This window comes from Pararge aegeria, chromosome 3 (assembly GCF_905163445.1).
Source record: "Pararge aegeria chromosome 3, ilParAegt1.1, whole genome shotgun sequence".
Lineage (NCBI taxonomy): Eukaryota > Metazoa > Arthropoda > Insecta > Lepidoptera > Nymphalidae > Pararge > Pararge aegeria.
Genome location: NC_053182.1, coordinates 7,448,596 through 7,466,470, shown reverse-complemented (window position 1 = coordinate 7,466,470; position 17,875 = coordinate 7,448,596). Strand labels below are relative to the sequence as shown.

The 17,875-nt window shown below is 35.9% G+C and overlaps 2 protein-coding genes across 2 annotated transcripts in view; one reads left to right on the top strand and one right to left on the bottom strand.

The window, feature by feature from the left end:
* LOC120636235 (T-box transcription factor TBX20-like) overlaps positions 1 to 17,091 on the bottom strand; it is a 125,017-nt gene extending 107,926 nt beyond the window's left edge. The window contains exons 1-3 of the mRNA XM_039907615.1: positions 16,930 to 17,091; positions 12,341 to 12,502; positions 9,102 to 9,267 (exon numbers count right to left, since the gene is read on the bottom strand). Coding sequence (XP_039763549.1) covers positions 9,102 to 9,267; positions 12,341 to 12,502; positions 16,930 to 17,068 — 467 coding nt within the window. The 5' untranslated portion in view covers positions 17,069 to 17,091. The remainder of the gene's footprint in view (positions 1 to 9,101; positions 9,268 to 12,340; positions 12,503 to 16,929) is intronic.
* The window catches only part of LOC120636264 (ubiquitin-conjugating enzyme E2Q-like protein CG4502), a 312,586-nt gene that overhangs the window by 151,152 nt on the left and 143,559 nt on the right, over positions 1 to 17,875 (top strand). The window lies entirely within an intron of this gene.

Below are 17,875 nucleotides of genomic sequence, written 5' to 3'. Positions count from 1 at the left end.
AATCGATATAAAGGCTTGGATGTGAATAACTACTCTCACCCTGGTGCTCTTCTAATAATTTTAAATGCCAATTTGAGATGGTGATAGCAAAAAAAGAACACCGGCTTGGTTTTTTGTGGGTTTCTTCTTTTAAGCTTACGAATATGCTTAACGCCATCATCTCACTACACTTTACACATTTTTCATGTAATTTACGCATCATAATTGCCAACTATCGGCATACTTGACTAAGGATATTTTTGACTTTGACTTTGATACTGCCTAATCAAATTTAATTAAATTATAATAGATATTATTATTTTCAAAACAGTAACCTCGATGTCGATAGTCTCTATGCATCTACAGTTATTGGGTTTACTAGGGGTTCATTAGGTTTTAAAAATGTGTAAACTACGTACGTAAACCTACGTAAAGTAGTTAGCAGTTAAAGTTATTTAATAATTACTTCGCTCTTTTAACTAACGGTCTAAATAATTACTATCCCTAGCAAAATTTTAGTAAACTATATTTGTTTACAGAATTTCGGATTCTATACCATTATAATTTAGGTCCATTTTACTTTGATGTATAAGATCGAATATTACAAACAAACTTGAATAAGGACTCACTACCTAAAGCCCACCTATATTATAAAATACAGCTTGGGAATCTACCTACGAGTATATTCGCATGTTTTCGACACTTGACACTTTTCCTACAATAATCGCTATTTATGTTTTATACACGCGCGTAAACTTGGGAATTTAAATCAAAACACAAATTTTAAGCCAGACATGACACAGTATTTGTATGCAGAGAATGCTATAAAAATATGACATTAAAGGTTATGTAAGCAGCCTGTGCGATAATAATATTGGGTATATCGCATAGTGCGCCGAACTTCCACTAAAGGGTGTAACAATATTGAAACAAAGGGCCATTAAAACTTATTAGCTAATTTATTTAAAATTAATTTATCATAATATTTTCAACAACACGTCCGAGTTATCATAAGAAACAGTAATAATTATATATAGGAACATGTTATATTATAGTATATAAAAAAGCAATTACCTACCTACCATTTGCCGATATGTTTATTATACAATCAACATTTCTAGCTAGGCTGCCTTTCCACTACAGCTTTGCCACTTGTTAATATCTGAGAGAAATAGAGCTATATTAAAATTAACCTTGGCAAGCTCTACCTATAAAATGTGTGACTGACGATATATAGCGGCCATATCTCGCCATATCTCATCACTTACTTACGATTTTAAGTTAACAAACGTATAAATAAGATTTCTTCATTTTGTATGGAGTATAAAACAGATGTTGTTATATTGGTTGTCAACATAAAAAAGTCATAATTTGACAAAACCTTATAAAATTGACACCAAAATGGATATTTATGAAATGCTTTTGATATTCTATTTTACATCTATATTATATTATGTAATAACATTGACATTATTAGTTTTCTTAACGCGCAATATTTTAATTACAATTTAGTAAGGGCAATGCACTGAGACATTATGTGTTATGTATATTTCTACTTGGTTCGATCAGTGTTTATCTGGTCTATAGATATTAAGTGATTCTATTGGTCGGTTTTAACACATCGAGCACATCGCTAAGCTTTGCTGGAAAACCACCTTTATCCTTTGAAACGGTCTCGCGGCTGGCACCTGTTTAGAGGCTCTATTGAGAAAAAAAACCTTATAATTGCCCCCTCAACATCGTCTGTAATCATTGACTACAATAACTGTCCGAGTAGCACTAAATATTGTTTGTTAAATGTTACAGTCTTTTATATTTTTTATAGCGATCAACACCTTGGAACAGGGTTGTCAAAAGGAGTTATTTACAGGAATATCTTCATCATAAGCTTTCATAAAATTGACGCAAGTAGAACTTGTGTGCTGAATGTTCATCAATATAGTATGTAAAATTAGAATAATTAATGCTAACAGGAGTAGCAATGCGTTATTCAAACACCAAGCTTACCTCGAGTATTAATAATTATAAGTCACTACAAAATAATTGACTTAATGTGGCATCCCTGCGCATCGCTCTACCAAGCTCCGGAATAAAACGAAATAACCAGGGTCGCCAGGTGCTAACGCATAACTCGTGTAGTTCGGTCTTCTTGATTTAATATTCAATCAAATAATTGTAAAGGAAATGAAAACAATAATTTAGAAATGTGAACACTTTTATAAATTTAATAAGCGCAGCCATTAAATGTTTTTAATTTATTTATCAGAGCCTTCGATCTGTACTATTTTAAAATTAATAATTAAAATTAGAATAACTAATTAATATAGTAACGTAGAGCGGTCATACTCAACTTCACATTTTGGAGTAGATCGCATGATTGGTCGTGCGAAATATGTATGAATTGGAATTTCGACCGCCAAAATGACCCTATTAAAGCGAAGGCCAAACCGCCCGCAACAAAACATCACAAGGCATTGAACAGGATAGGTACTTGTGATTGGTCGCACGCAGGACGCAAACTTGAACGCCGGTCAGACGCGATGGTTTTGCCTTGCCTTTATAAATCAAAGCTGAACGTGCGATATCGGTGAGGCAGTCTGGAGGCTTACAATTTTTGTTAGCAGTCGGATTAAGTGTACCTAATATTTATTAAATTTGTAATATTTATATCAGAAGAAAGCTAAGAAGCAATAGGCGGGCACATAGCGTCGACGCCGTTGGCGCTGGTGGGCTCCAAACTAGGTGGGCAGACGTCATCGAACGAGTCACAGAGTGCAGCATTACACAAGATGACAAGACCTATATCCAGCTGTAGGCGTCCATTGGTTGTTGTGATAATGTTTATGATAAATTAAAATTCGAATGAAATTAATTTTAATTTTTTAAAATGAATTCATTTTAAAACTCTCACACCTAGGTCGACCGTGAAATTGGTCATGCGAAATTGGCATGATCCGACCTACACGAGCAGCCTCACGATGATTCGCAAAGCTCATTACATAATTTTTATGGCATCAAATACATTAAAATTGTTTACTCCATTTCAAACGCTTTAAAACAACTGTCAGGCAAGTCATGTATTTATCTCGCGAGGCTAGCGAACGGCAACGGCTGCGACTTTACAATAACCTGAAGATGATCAGGGGCCGGAGCGAAACGTGCGTAGAGAGTACATTGCCAAAGATCTCTTTGGTGGGGAGTGTAAAGATTGAAAAAATCATTAATCACACCGTACAGATTCTCCTTTAGTGGAGTAGTTATAACAAATTAAGTTTCGTTTTCACTGCATAATATGGAATTCTGTAGAAACATCTTCTGAAGAAAACATTATGAAAAAGAACCTCATCTGGTCCATAACAGTAATACGTGCATAAAACCAAATCTTCCACATTGCTTAGTCGTAAGAGACCTTAAACGCTACTTTGTTACGGACTGTAATTGAAACTGTATCCCTGGCTATAACACTGATTGCTAACATACTATCAAATAATTATACTTTACTTCCTTGTACAGTCACCTACAACGGGTCTATGCCACTGATTTTTATTTTACGACGCAAACCCGTTATGAAATGAACACCTTAACCTATGGTCGAAACTTAAATGGTAAACTAAACTTTATATTAACGTGGCAAAGTATCTGTATTGCTAAGATGCATCTTCGGCTTGCAGAGGTCATGCAAGACCTCAAACGTTTATGTCTTTATAGTTGTTATGGCGTAGGTAATAAAGGTTTTATTTACAGGTGTGCGTTTAGCAGGTTTACAGGAATTTATTAGCATGATACTTCCAACGACATCGGTCGGTAATTGTCAAGTATTAAAAAGCGATAAAACGCTTAATGTCGCGAGCGATCGCTCAAACTGCGGACGTGGACAATTAGCGGTGACGTAAGGATCACGATATCGGTTCGAGAATGCTTCTGGAAAAAATATCTCATATTTACGACACAATTAGTGAATGATAATAAGGCGAAATACGTAATGTAATTTGAGAGCTCGAACCCGTTCTCAGGCCACCTTGTTAGCCAGTTTTATACAAGTGTTAACTTCAACACTACGTGAGCTATATTTTTTTTTTTCATAAAGATTATTTTGTTAAATGTTAAATTTAAATTTCACTAACCCCCCTGTTACCCCTGTGTTGTGTGGTGATGAAACTACAAGACCATTTTCACCGAGGAGAGAGCAAGCGGTTTACCTCACATATACAAAGAAATACCCGCTTCAGTGTGCTAAGTGCGAGATTTTTCATCTATTCGATCGCGTAAAAGTTAACTATGATTTGTATGGCTTCCAAAGAGTGCCATTTAGGGACCAGAGATCATAGTACATCATAGTTAACTTTTACGCGATCGAATAGATGAAAAATCTCGCACTCAGCACACAGATCGATTAGACTAAAGAAAAATATTTCGGACTGCTAAACAATATTATGAACATAAAACGTAGATTAAAAAAAAAGGTTGGTAAGCAACACTTTTCCAACAGACTTAAACTTAGTTAAGACATTAAAATAAAGCGATGCTATTGTTGTCTTAAACAAGTCATAAGCATCCTCTGAAAGCTTACTTGCAAAACTTGTGAAAACAAGTCCTCAGTATTTTAAAATAATGGGAAGCATTTCAACTTTGTCAAAATCAAAATAACATCATTACCATAAAGTCAGTCACTGCGACAGTATCCAAATATTTGGCTTCGTTTTGGGCCCCACTCAGTGTCCGGCGAGGTCCGACACATAAATCGTCACGAGTTAGGTCCCAACAAAGTCAGCAGTAAAGGAGCTTGTAAATCAAGACGAATCGAAAAAATGAAGCACAAATAAAACGACTCAACCTGACATTTTATTTGTGAGTGAACTGGTAGTGAGGTGGCGATATCGAAATTAAATGTCATCTGTATCGATGTATTCTTAAATGTCTTATATCAGTAAGATACGTAATATTATAGGGACCGTATCTAATAATTTTTTTTTGTGATATTGCAGTCTATTTAGCTCGAGGCAATAATATGTCTAAAGGTTTGAAGTGCTTAAAAAAATATAAAAAATAAAAATACTCGAATCCAAAAATCTTCTCGACGACCTTCACGAAAAAGCAATGTGCTATAGCCCTTTGCAAGGTCACAAGCGGCGATCATGGACTGTATCTTAAGGTCAGCTGAGTAAGCAAGCAAGGAAACTTATAAATGAAATATAAATCACTTTGGTACCTGAGCCATATTAGATAAAATGGCCTAAGAAATAAACCAACCAGAAACTACATTTTCTTCTGAAATCATTAATCATTAATTTCCCACCGCTGGTCACAGGCCGTAGAAGTTTAAGAGTTAACGTTATTAATTCGGGCTGGAGGGTCACTATACAAGAAAATGGAAGCCGTAGTTCGCCTGCAACGATTTCGATACGTTGTTTAGTACATCCCTAAAAGGGACAGAGGAGATTGTCTGCAATAAAAAAGTTGAAGCGTATTATGGGGACGTCCGAAAAGACCGAAGATAAGGACCAGTTTACGTATTCATATTATTCTGTCATAAAAATGAGCTCAATAATACTTCATAGCTATAAAATTAACAAGTTTTTGCATCACTTATGCTTTTCCATCGAGCTAAATTTAAAGTTAACCCTTAAACATTACGTATTTTTCGGAACCTTTATTCCTACTTAAGTGGTTCATCATACTCAGCCTATAAATGATCTAATGCTGGCCACAGGTCTTCTTCAGGTCATATGAGAGAGGGGTAAAGAGCTTAGACACTTCACGCTACAATGTTGCTTTTATGGCTGAAAACCCTCGAATATGCCTAATTCTGTAATATATCCAAGTATATTAATTAATTAATTTATTAATTCTATTGCTACGATTTTAGATGTTAGAGTTAGTCACTTACAAAGTAACAATAAAAATTCATATAAATATCCGTTACAATGTTTTATCTCAAAAACATCCTAAAATTAATAGACAAAGCATTGTAAAGCAATTTAAAAACACGCTCCGCCACCCTCCCTGATAAAATTTGTCCCTGATATCCCATTTTGATTGGACGGGTTGATTTATCCCTTGTTTAGCTACTAATACTACGACTGCATAGTCTTGAGATAAAATTATAATAATGTAACTTTATTATTACTGGAAGATTTTGTAAATTGCTTATCTGTAAACTATGGTCGGCATTAGTACGATGAAGATAACATGGGTATGGGAGATATACTTTTTGATTTACCGGACATAGCCGTATTTTGAAATTAATTAGACGTAAGCCATAGATTACGTACGGAAACGATAGTTCTCTGAAACAAGAATATACGTTTTCCATCGATTTAAATTGAGCAACGACGAACCTAGCGCACTGAGCGATGTGAGCGTATAAGTCAGAGGTCCCGGTTTTATGCACAGCAGGAACCATTTGAATACTTACCTATATATTAATTTTTTAATTTTCTCTGGTCTGGTCTGGTGGGCTTCGGCCATGCCGTGATCACCTAACCGACAAAAACGTGCCGGAAAGCTTATTCGTCCCAGTTAGTAGACGCATAGAAACCGATTATGGGTATTGGTCTAACATTTATTTGTTTATTTATTTTTATTTCAATTAGTACGGTTCACACCAATTACACTAGTTAAATACATAGCAGATTAAATTATACATATTAAAACGTGAACAAAAAATAAAAAAATAAAAATAAAATGAAAAAAAACATAATTATAAATATTCAATTAACTTTACAATAGTTTTACCTACTAGTAATTACTCATAACATAACTCCCATTCCCCTAACAGGCTAGCCCGCTGCCATAATAAACTTCATCACTACTGACCACCAGGTGAGTTTGCAGTAAAGTTCTAACGTGAAATGTTATATAATTTTTTATTTCTCTTAACGATTGGCCTCATGCCAGTTAGAAAGCAATGATGAGGTCAAAGTTGGAGCACTCTTGCCTAGAAACGCCTATTCACTCTTGCCTTGGAGGTACTCAAGTTATACGTGGCAGGAAACACAGTTGCCAGGAGGGTGTTCGACATCATGGCGATACGTATCAGAAACGTGGATAAAATTGAAAAGTAAGACTTTTTAACTAAGAAAAATAAGGCTCTAAAAGGCGAAACATACTCTTACAATTATTAATAAATGTATCAAAATGATTTGGTTCCAACACACGCAATGAGCACAATAGAGACATTACCCTCGAGATTGAATCCTCTCCGGGCCACTGGCTACTGTGATTTAGCCTAACTGCACTTGTTGCGAGGGGCGGGGACATATGACACGAGACTAATACGCAGCTTACAGGCATTGGGTGTATTTGTTCTGTAGCACGCAAATCGAGCGAGGACTTCATGAATCAAATGTGTACGATAAGCGGTGAAATATTTTCGGTTTGACTCCGATACTTCAAACTGCTTTGTTGGTCTAAGTCCAACCTAGATGTTCTAATGGTATGCATGTTGGATAACGTAGTCCCGTGGTAGTTCTATGCTTTTAATTCCACTCCTATCCCAGAGGCCTATGTCCTGCAGTGAGACGTTAACAGGTATGAGGATGATGACGAAAATAAACTAAAAATAATAAAGTTAGAGAGAGACGAGCGAGAAGAAATAACCAGCTAGCTAAAGAGGTGACCTAAAAGTCACTCTGAAATATATTTCACTCAATAAAAAATATTCTATCTATCTATGTATTTAGGATGGTGCCAAAAAGCGTTTGTTTTGGTATAAAATATTTAGAAGAGAAACGCGAGGCGGCTCTGAAGACCTCTTTATCAAAAGTCAATTATGTCATTGTACCCCGTCCTAAAGAGACTTGTTCACGTCAGAATGCAACGCGGGCGGCCCCTAAGCGTACACAATGCCAATTTTCCGCTCGCCGCCACCGACTACGCAATTATTTAGATAAACCTCTCGGTGTGACTATAAAAACATCTTCCCCTCCCCCAATGCGCTTGTCTTTGGGGCTTTCTGAATTTATTGCCCGGCATTACGACGGTTAGGATAAAAATGTACTTTTAATTTATCTCGTTAAAGGGTTGAAGGACGGGCGGGTTCGCGGAGTAATTATTCCAAAATTGCCCACTTTATCTGATGAATTCTGTAACCCTTTGCGACTATGGAGTGAAGTCATACGGTGATGGCACTTCGCGAAGTGAAAGATTACTTTCGCTGATGAAGCAAATTTTCATTGTAATGGATCCCATTATTAAAATATTAAGTCTGTAGGTATCTAGCTATTGAACAGTGAGAGACTCTACAATTTGCACGGTCCCATAAATGACTCAATTTAAATTTCTCGAATGCATGCCAAATATATCGTTCAGATATTATTTATCTGTTACGTTAACGCAAAACATGAGTTTTAAAATAAAACAAAGAATTTGCCAACTAGGCCTACATTACAGTCTTTAAAAGCAGTGTCTGGTTTGACTATCCCGGACAAACTTACTATAAACATCTAGATAGAATCACAAATATATTAAAATATGCCTGAGTTTAGTTTCCTTTACAATTTTTAGTTGCCTGATTATCGTTATATAAACCCATTACCGGTCAACTACAGGGCACGGGTATGAGAAGAATGAGAAGGGTTTAGGTCGTAGTCCACCACTCTCGCTTATTTGGTGGACTTTACACCCCTTTGAGAACATTAAAGAGAACTCTAAGAAGTGGTGTGCAAAGAGGGTATGCAGATGATATAGAATAAAGAAAATCTCCAGTACGAGTTGTAAATTCCCGAGGGTAGGCTTTTTATAACTCTTACAATGCCTATTCTTAAGTATTTTATTACTCGTACTAGAGATTTTCTTATTTAATATCATCTACATACCCTGTGCATATCCTCCATGCACGCCACTGACTCTAAGGCATGCAGGTTTCCTCACGATGTTTTCATACTCGTACTTCTGATGTTTTCATACTCGTACTTCTATTACTTAAAACGCACATAACTTAGAAAAGAAAGAGGTGCGTGCTGGGACTTGAACTCGGCCCCCGAAAATTTAAGCAGAAATCCTAACCACTGAGCTATCATCTGGTTATAAATATAAATATTTTACTATATAAGGTCAATTAGTAAATTAAGATTAATGTTTAATTTCAGAAACAATTCCATTATTATATTACTAACACTTACCTTCCAGTCTTTGTAATGATCATTTCCGTCCCCAAATCATGGAACTTATCCCACAGTTCCTTGGTCTCGAGCTGGCAATCGACCGACAATAGTTCCTCACAGTTACAAGAGGTCGCAGGAGGTGGGTGCGGTCGGGCGGGGGAGGGCGTGTCTCTCTCGCCTAATTCTGTGGACATTTAAACTTCATTAAAAGATAAGCTTATCACTTCCATTCGTCTAGTCGTTAGCATGTTGGACTATAGAACACGAGGTCCTGAGTGCGTTTCCCGGATCGAACTGTTTTTACATACAAGCCTATTTCGAAATGGGTTATGCATATGGAGTACCCACCAGTATTTACAGTACAGTATTACTACACAAAAACATTACTTCTTAAAAGAAATTTCTACTTATTAAGAAGCAAATAGAGTCATTTCATGGATTTCTTTTGATTAACAGCAGTAGGTACTATTTTTTTAATTGATTTTATATTAATTTCACTCATTTTATTGTGATTAACTAGTAACTAAAAATTTTTGACATAACTAATAAATGATAATTAACCATTGGGTCTCCAAAAGATTTCCCATTGGGTATCTGCTGCTTGGAAGCCTAAAAAGAAAACTAAACAAGCAACAAAAAATAAGTAAAACCCAAATCACTCAATCGTAAAGACTAGTTTGAACATAATTAGAATTACATACATTCTACTGACATATTACAAAGATTTATTTAGTTTCCTGCGACAGAAATAAAGACATTTATCTATCATATTGCTGACTTGATTTATATCCATAACTCACTCAATCACGTCAATAATTAAACTAAAGAAACCAATCTAGGCAACCATTGAACAAGCGGTAAACTGACTGGCTTATATTTATGTGACAATATCATAGTGCAAGAGACAGCTTTCGAAATTATCAATATAATCAATATAAAGCAGTATACGTTGCTAATAATAAAATAATAAGAAATAATAAAATAACTTTTCAAAAAGATTATTATTATGATCTCCACACTAGGTAGCCTGTATCGTGGAGACCATGAATGACTTCTCATTTAGATTAACATAGGACTAGGATACTTCCTTTTATGATCTAAATATTTATATATACCAAGATACAATAACTGATTAACATATAAATTTTATCTGAAGACTGGAGCTTGAAATATTCATATAGTCTATATATAGACTAGACTATGCTTAATTATAGCTGAAGATATTATGTACGCAAACCTATCATACTTGTTGCCTTAACTCTATTTGAAATTTTTTCACCTTTTTTATATAAGTTGAGAAACATTGATAATCTTTTATAATTAAGCTAGCTCGATTTACCTATGTAATGACCTTTCACTCCGATTTTAGATGTTAAGAGACACAGATAAACTATTAGGATACATACTAATGTACCTATTTGTATTAAGTACTTAAACCTATTTTTGTCAATAAATCTGTACGAACCGAGCCGGGTTCTTACGTTGGTGCATATGAGTCCGGCTTTAAGGAAATGGTTTTGTCTACATCTGTGCCTCGAAAAGCACGTCACGTCAATCCCAGATATTATACTAACTATTTATTCGTCTGTCATGTCGTTAAACTCTACTAACGCTAACCGAAGCAAAGATCTATATTTGTAATGCCTCTCTCACATGAGAGAAAATGCCTGCGCCCAGCAGCACGACTAGCATTGCAGCATGGGCAATTGAAATTTTTCTCCCCGGGAAAAAGACAAAATATTATCATCTACAACAGTTTTATCATCTATCTAAGCATAGGCGCACGTGTTGATATAATATCCAAATAATGTTAGTGTAATAATAAATGGAGTAAACTTCTCCTATTCCATATTGCTGTGCTTTGAAAGGTGGGTGCGTAAATGTTATTCCTTGGAATGTAATCGGGAGATATAATTTTTCAAAAATTTTCCTAGCTATGCAGGTGGACAGATAAAAATTATCATTTTATTACATCTCATAGGAAAATCTACGTTAATCTCTTCGACTAGCATTTTCTATACGCATTCAATCACAGAAGAACGCGGTGTGAACCGACCAGTTGTATGAGAAATTCTTGTTTATTATGATAATAATGCTGTAATCACAACTTCAATTTACTTTTTGCGTCACGTTGAGTGAGTTCGAAGGTATTGTGTGTCAAAAGTGTAATTACCTTCGTGCACTTTATATGTTTCAAATTATAAATGGATTCCATTTTTTATAATAACGGAATGCATGCTCTTATTACCGTATTTAGATTGTAATTAGGAGATAAAGTTTTATAGCCTCAAAATTGTACATGCCATTAATATGGAAAAGAGATTCCTAAGGATTGTTAACTATGGTAGCCTAAATGTGGCACATAAATATAAAAAATCATAAATCGTATGTACAATAAAGCCCGAAGAACATCTAAAGTTTCTTCTTTTAATTTAATTTTAGATGATCTTCGCATAGGCAAGTTCAGTGGACTTAACTTTCTATGGAATGAATACTTTACAATATTATGGTTTTAATACCCTCGGGTATTAAACATGACAAATTCATGACAATTATTAAAAAAAAAAAACTATATCTTCAGAATCAGGGATAAGTTTATTTTTGATGACTTTCCGGCTTCTGTTTTTGCCAAACCCTATAATATAGTGAAAACCGTCAAATCGCAAAAAAAAATCGCAAATGTGTTCTAGCAGGGACTCCGTCATCAAATGTTGTACCAACAAATGTGATTAGAGCCAATAAACCAATATTTAAGCATTAAAGGAAAACGGTTATAAGGCCAAGACAAAGAATAGCAAATTCCGTAGAGCTCTTTTAACTAGGTACAGAACACAATGAGCTAACACTGCGCGCGATGAAAAATAAGTAGTAATAATCTTACTTTTTACTTATATTTTTCATTCAAAGTTTATTTTTAGTTGTCTTTTTTATAAATATTCGTATTTTTTTTGTACTATTTTTTATGATGATAACCATAAAATAGAAAAACAATTTACACAACTAACAAGTAGGTACCGACATAAAATGCAAAATGCCGGTGTACCAAAACTATGAAGTTTTTGACATTGCTACACGCAATTAATTTGTTTTGTAGCATCGTAATTTTTTTTTATATACTCTTTATTTGTACACCACATCATTAAAAAAACAAAAAAAAAGAATTTCTTGTTTAGAAGTATTTGATAAGACTGTGAAAGATATGCCGTGACAGAAAAATATAAGAAAATAAATGTCTAATAGAAGTGCTAACGTCTCACCTGATGAAGGAGCTGGCGAGGCTGCAGCGGTGTCAGACGCGTCCCGCTCCCCGTCCGAGCATTGCTCTACGTCCACCTCCACATCCTCATCAAGGATGGGAGACCGGCAACTTGACGCGGGCGAACTAAGCGAGGCCGGTGAGCTCTGCCTTGACGATGGACCTGTTAGAATTACCATGACATCTTATATCTTATCTTTATATATATATATATATATATATATATATATATTTCTTGTGTGCGTGTGTATGTCACTGAACTCCTCCTAAACGACTGGACCGGTTTGAATAAATTTTTTGGTATGCGTAATGCGCTTGGGTGGCACCCTGGATGGTTCAGATTCACAAATCAGCCCGACAGATGGGGCAATCAGCCCGCTGGGGTCGGCTGGTACTAATATATAAAGCCGAAGAGTTTATTTGTTTGTTTACTTGAACGCGATGATCTCAGGAACAACTAACTGATCCGATTTGAAAAATTATTTCAGTGACAATTAGCCCATTTATCGAGGAAGGCTTATCACGCTAAGACCAATAGGAGCATAGCACCAATGAAGAATGTTTCAAAATCGGGGTTTTTCCTTTTGAGAGCTTCCTAAGTGCGCTACGTAAACGGATGAAATTTTGATAAATCATATATGACGAAGTTGTTCTCCTTTAAAAGTTCTAAAAAAAATTATCTTTCGCCTTATTCTGCGTTTGTAGAAAAAACGACACTAACAAGAGAAAAAAGGTATTGTTTGAATTATTGAAAGTCAACTGTGTTGGACGGCCGATTGGCGCAGTTTGCAGCGACCCTGCATTCTGAGCCCAAGGCCGTGGGTTCGATTCCCACAACTGGAAAATGTTTGTGTGATGAGCATGAATGTTTTTCAGTGTCTGGTTGTTTATATGTATATTCTAAGTATTTATGTACCTATATTATTCATAAAAATATTCATCAGTCATCCTAGTACCCATAACACAAGTTACGCTTACTTTGGGGCTAGATGGCGATGTGTGTATTGTCGTAGTATATTTATTTATCTAATTGTTTAAAAAATATCCACCATAAAACCAGAGAGGTACGGTAGGTGTTCAATGTGTGTGCAGAAAAATTTACAGCACAAGAACTACAAAGATTTTTTTTAAATATTAAGATAGTACGGAAATTGGCTTATAGTAGGTACATGTGGACAAAGCTTCGGGTAGGACTAATTCGTATATATAGATGTTATGATTCCAATAAATTCCAATTTGAATAGCACCTTTAGCTTGGAATTTAAATGGAATGTCCAATAATTCGTTTGTAAGTAGCGTGTCCCACCGGGCGGGCGGTGTCGACCGCGTTCGGTTCCGCGCAATTAATCGGGAATAACGAACGGCAACACGACGCCTGACCCTGCGCCTGCGTCGCATGCGTTGCACACTCCAATTAGCAAGCCTTTCGGTCCAACGTCGGGCCAAAGTTTTATAGCCTTCGGAGAAAGGTAAACTGAGCACTAAATCGACTCGTGTTAAACCTGATCTGCCTGTAACTTCAGACCAGAACACAACAGTGCTGCTTGGCCGCCTTCCCCAGGCGACGTTTGTCACAAAAAGCTCAAAAAAATCTACCCACTACGAATCCCTCCGGAGAAATAACCTTAAGAAAGATAAACGAAGAACTAAATCGGAAGCTAGGTACACCTTGACGTTTAGGAACATTCGATTTGCAGAAAAGGTAACCTAAAAACTATAAAAATGACGCAGCTGTAGAACAACAGATCAACTTGATTTTATTCGTCGAAGCATTTTTTTTTCAGAGCGTCTTAGTGATTTTAGATGCAAAAATTTCCTGTCTACGTGATGTATCTTAAATACCAAGCGCTTCGGTCCAACGCTGGGCCACAGTTTTAAAGCTTTCGAGTAATGGTAAACTAAGCACTAAATAGAATTAACTTAACCTACTATTTTATATAGGCAATTCCTTAATTGACGTTTGGTATTCATTTCCACTACCTACTGAGCATTATGAATTTTTTCACATTACTAAACAAATGTTATTTTTGCATCTCTAAATATCTTCTAAATTTTAAAATAAAGGTTTTAAGTAAGAAAGTTCATAATTATGGAAGTTATGTAACTTAGTGATTGGATTTTCGGTTCAAAATAAATAAACATGAAAATCAGCGTTTTAGACAATGCTAGAAGCCTAAAGAGGTAATTAACATGGGGTATTTTTTTTAATAACATCTCTTCCTTTTTTATGGGACTTGGTTTTGCCTTTCGGCTAAGACTAAAAAGCTTACGTGTATCACAGTTTTTAAAAATTCCACCCCCCCCAAAGGGTTTTAATAGGGGAATATTTTTGACTATTAAAGATGATTTCAGGATTTGTAAAAACTCCAACACCAAAAGGTTAAACATGGGAATAAATTATATTTGCTAGAACGTTCTCATCTCTGGAACAACCCGTCGCTTTCCTACACATGCAACCCGATTTATACTTAACCTAATAGTTGTAACTAATTACAAAATTTCTGAATAGCAATGGGTACTGTCAGATCACAAATTCGATCTTACCGACGGACCTTTGTTGGAATTTTATTTGGATTTTTTGATATTAAAAAAATTAGATAAGTATTGATGAATACCTAATAATCTCCTAGATTAGCTAATTGACTCTATGTGACACATTATTTCTTTAGTTACAGTAGTGCATGCGTAATGAATGCGCAGTGCAATATACTAGGTTGCATAAAATTCATAAATCGTTTAAAGGAAATTGCATACAATTCTACAATAAACTACCAATTGACATCTTGGAGATGTCTCTTATAAAGTTCAAAGTTTGTATTAAACGTAAGCTTATAGAAAAGTCCTATTATAGTATAAAGGACAACGTAATCGATAAAAAAGCTTGGGTGTAAATTATTGCTCTAACCAGGTTGTCTTCTAATAATTTAAAATGACATTGTGAGATGGTGATAACAAAAAAAAACACCCGCTAAGTTGGTTGTGGGTTTAGACCAGGACGCGTTTGGAACCCTCGTAGCTTTAGTTTTAAGTTTACGAATGTGGTTATCGCCATCATCTCACTACCGAGTAATTCTTATGTACGCATCAAAAGTGCCACCTGTGGGCCTACTTGAATAAAGATATTTTTGACTTTGACTTTGACATTAAATCAACACTTTGTCTTCATAAATAAAAGCCCTCTCATTTATAATTAACTTAGTAATGATTTTGACTGTAAATTAAACTCGTCGTTGGACAGTGAACATGATATCTGTTGGTTACCTACCTAGGTACTATAATCAACAAATTAATTTTTAGTCCAAAAGTTTTTATGTTTAGTTCAAAGTTAGGTATATTTGTTTAAAATGTCCTATAGTAAGCCGATAGCATAGAAATATAACTTAAGACGTAAATTCAAAATGATGAATGATTACTCTACACTTGAAACCTGCATTTTTCTTCACCTACTCACGAAGAGGTAGGTAGCCCTACATGATTCTACTTATCATCGTAACAAGCAATATAAAACCGCGAGTGAACTCAAATAACAAACAAATGCCTAAGGGTAAATAGGAAAAACCTTTTAGAACCTTATATTATGATTCAATGTCCAAAATTCAAATGTTCAACATCATCATAATAAATCAACCCATTACTAGCCCACTACAGGTCACTAGTCTTCTTTCAGAAGAAGCGTTAAGACCAAATTTGTATTTAAGGCTCTTACTGTAGACGTCTGAACATCCACGCTCTGGGCCAGACTTTGTGACGTCGTTCAGTATTTATTATCTTTTGAATAAATATGGGATTCTATTGTCTACTCTAAAGGCTGAATCACACTTAACGAAACAACAACGCGGCGGAACTGTACGGGCACTGAATATCTACCAAATCTTTGTTAAACAGTGTAGTGTTGCTAAAGCTTAGTGCCGTTTAGCTAATATTTCATACAAAAGGAGCCGCTGAACTAACAGTGCTAATAGGGTTCAACCGCAATTTGAAGGTACTAAGTTATGCGAATACGTTTCAACCTACCATTCAAACAGGAGATAAACTGACCAGTCTACTTTTAGCACACCATGCATCGTTAAGCAAAAATGTTTATATTCACATGTCATTATTTATTTATCTTTCTCAGAGAAGATTCCAAGTTCTGACCCAAAACAAATGCTTTATGTAAAAATAAAAAGCAGTCCATTAAAACTGTCTCAATGTACAATGACTTCCAATAGTAGATTGGAGTCATTGTAAATTGGAACGTTTTCGCATGGCTATGCATAAATAAATTAATCAATATAATATTAATGATATTTGTTTATTGTTTAATAAAACATATGTACAAGTTACACTTCTTCTGCACATTAGGTATAGCTTATATTATTCTTAAAATTTACGTTACTAAGCTAGTTATAAACCTGTGTTTTAGGCGACAATGCTCTCCTTAAAATATACTTTTATTATGGTACTTAAACCACAAAAAAATGCATAAAACAGAAAAGTTAGCGGCCTTAATGCTACATAGCGATCTCTTCCAGTCACTCTCTTCGCTATGCCTAAGAACAGATCTCTTGCTCATTGGCCACAAATGTTTTCCGGTTAGGCCTATCTTACCGAGAAACGGCGGTGAGCTGGCGACGGGACTACGCCGCTGCTCCGCGCTGCGGGCCATGATGGCCGCGATGGAGAAGTCCGTGGCCCGGGTCTTGCCCTCCTCCGCCACCATCCTGGAGCCCCACCCCTCCACATCCATCAACACTCAGTACCCCAGTCCCAATTCCAACACTATAATATCATTCCGTCCGACACATCGTTCATTCATAATTTTCATGTAGATAATTTATAAATTAATATAGTTAATAATTATATTGCACGCGATAATTACAATTAGCTCATTTTTTTTGGAAAAAAAACGTACGGTAAGCGAAAGCGGTACGTCGATTGAGCGCGACGGCACGCGGTACGGTAAGCGGAAGCGGCACGGCACGACGGTTGAGCGCGGACTGAGCGCGCGTGCTCGCGGCGGCGGGGGCCGGGCAGGCGGGGCGGGGCCTCCCCATCACCAGGCCAGGCCAGTCGGCAGGCTCCCCGCTGTCGCCGGGCCCGGCACCCCTACTCATAACAATATCGCATTATTATTTAATTTGTATTCCATATCACTTGCTCACTCCCGTCATAATTCATTGTTAGCATTCAATAATTTGTGCATTCCGTTGCGAGTGTTTAGCAATTTTTTAAACCCAACATTATGTATCGGATGATCGACGAAAAAAATCTAAAAACTAGACAGAGTCACTACCTTTATTTTCTGCGAATCAAGAAAATATTTAATGCCTTTTCCCAAATCCATCATTGCTTTACAGTAAAAAGGTAGAGACTTGGAATCTATAGGTTGAGTGACTTAACTAAGACTACAACGCCACTGTATTTCTACCGTAAAAAATATCTTCACATGATATATCATTATTAGATCACAATGGGATGATAAATCTTGCCATTTGCTAGGTCTAACGTAGTTCCAACTGAAACTAGCCATAAAGTATTGCAGAACGCTATATCC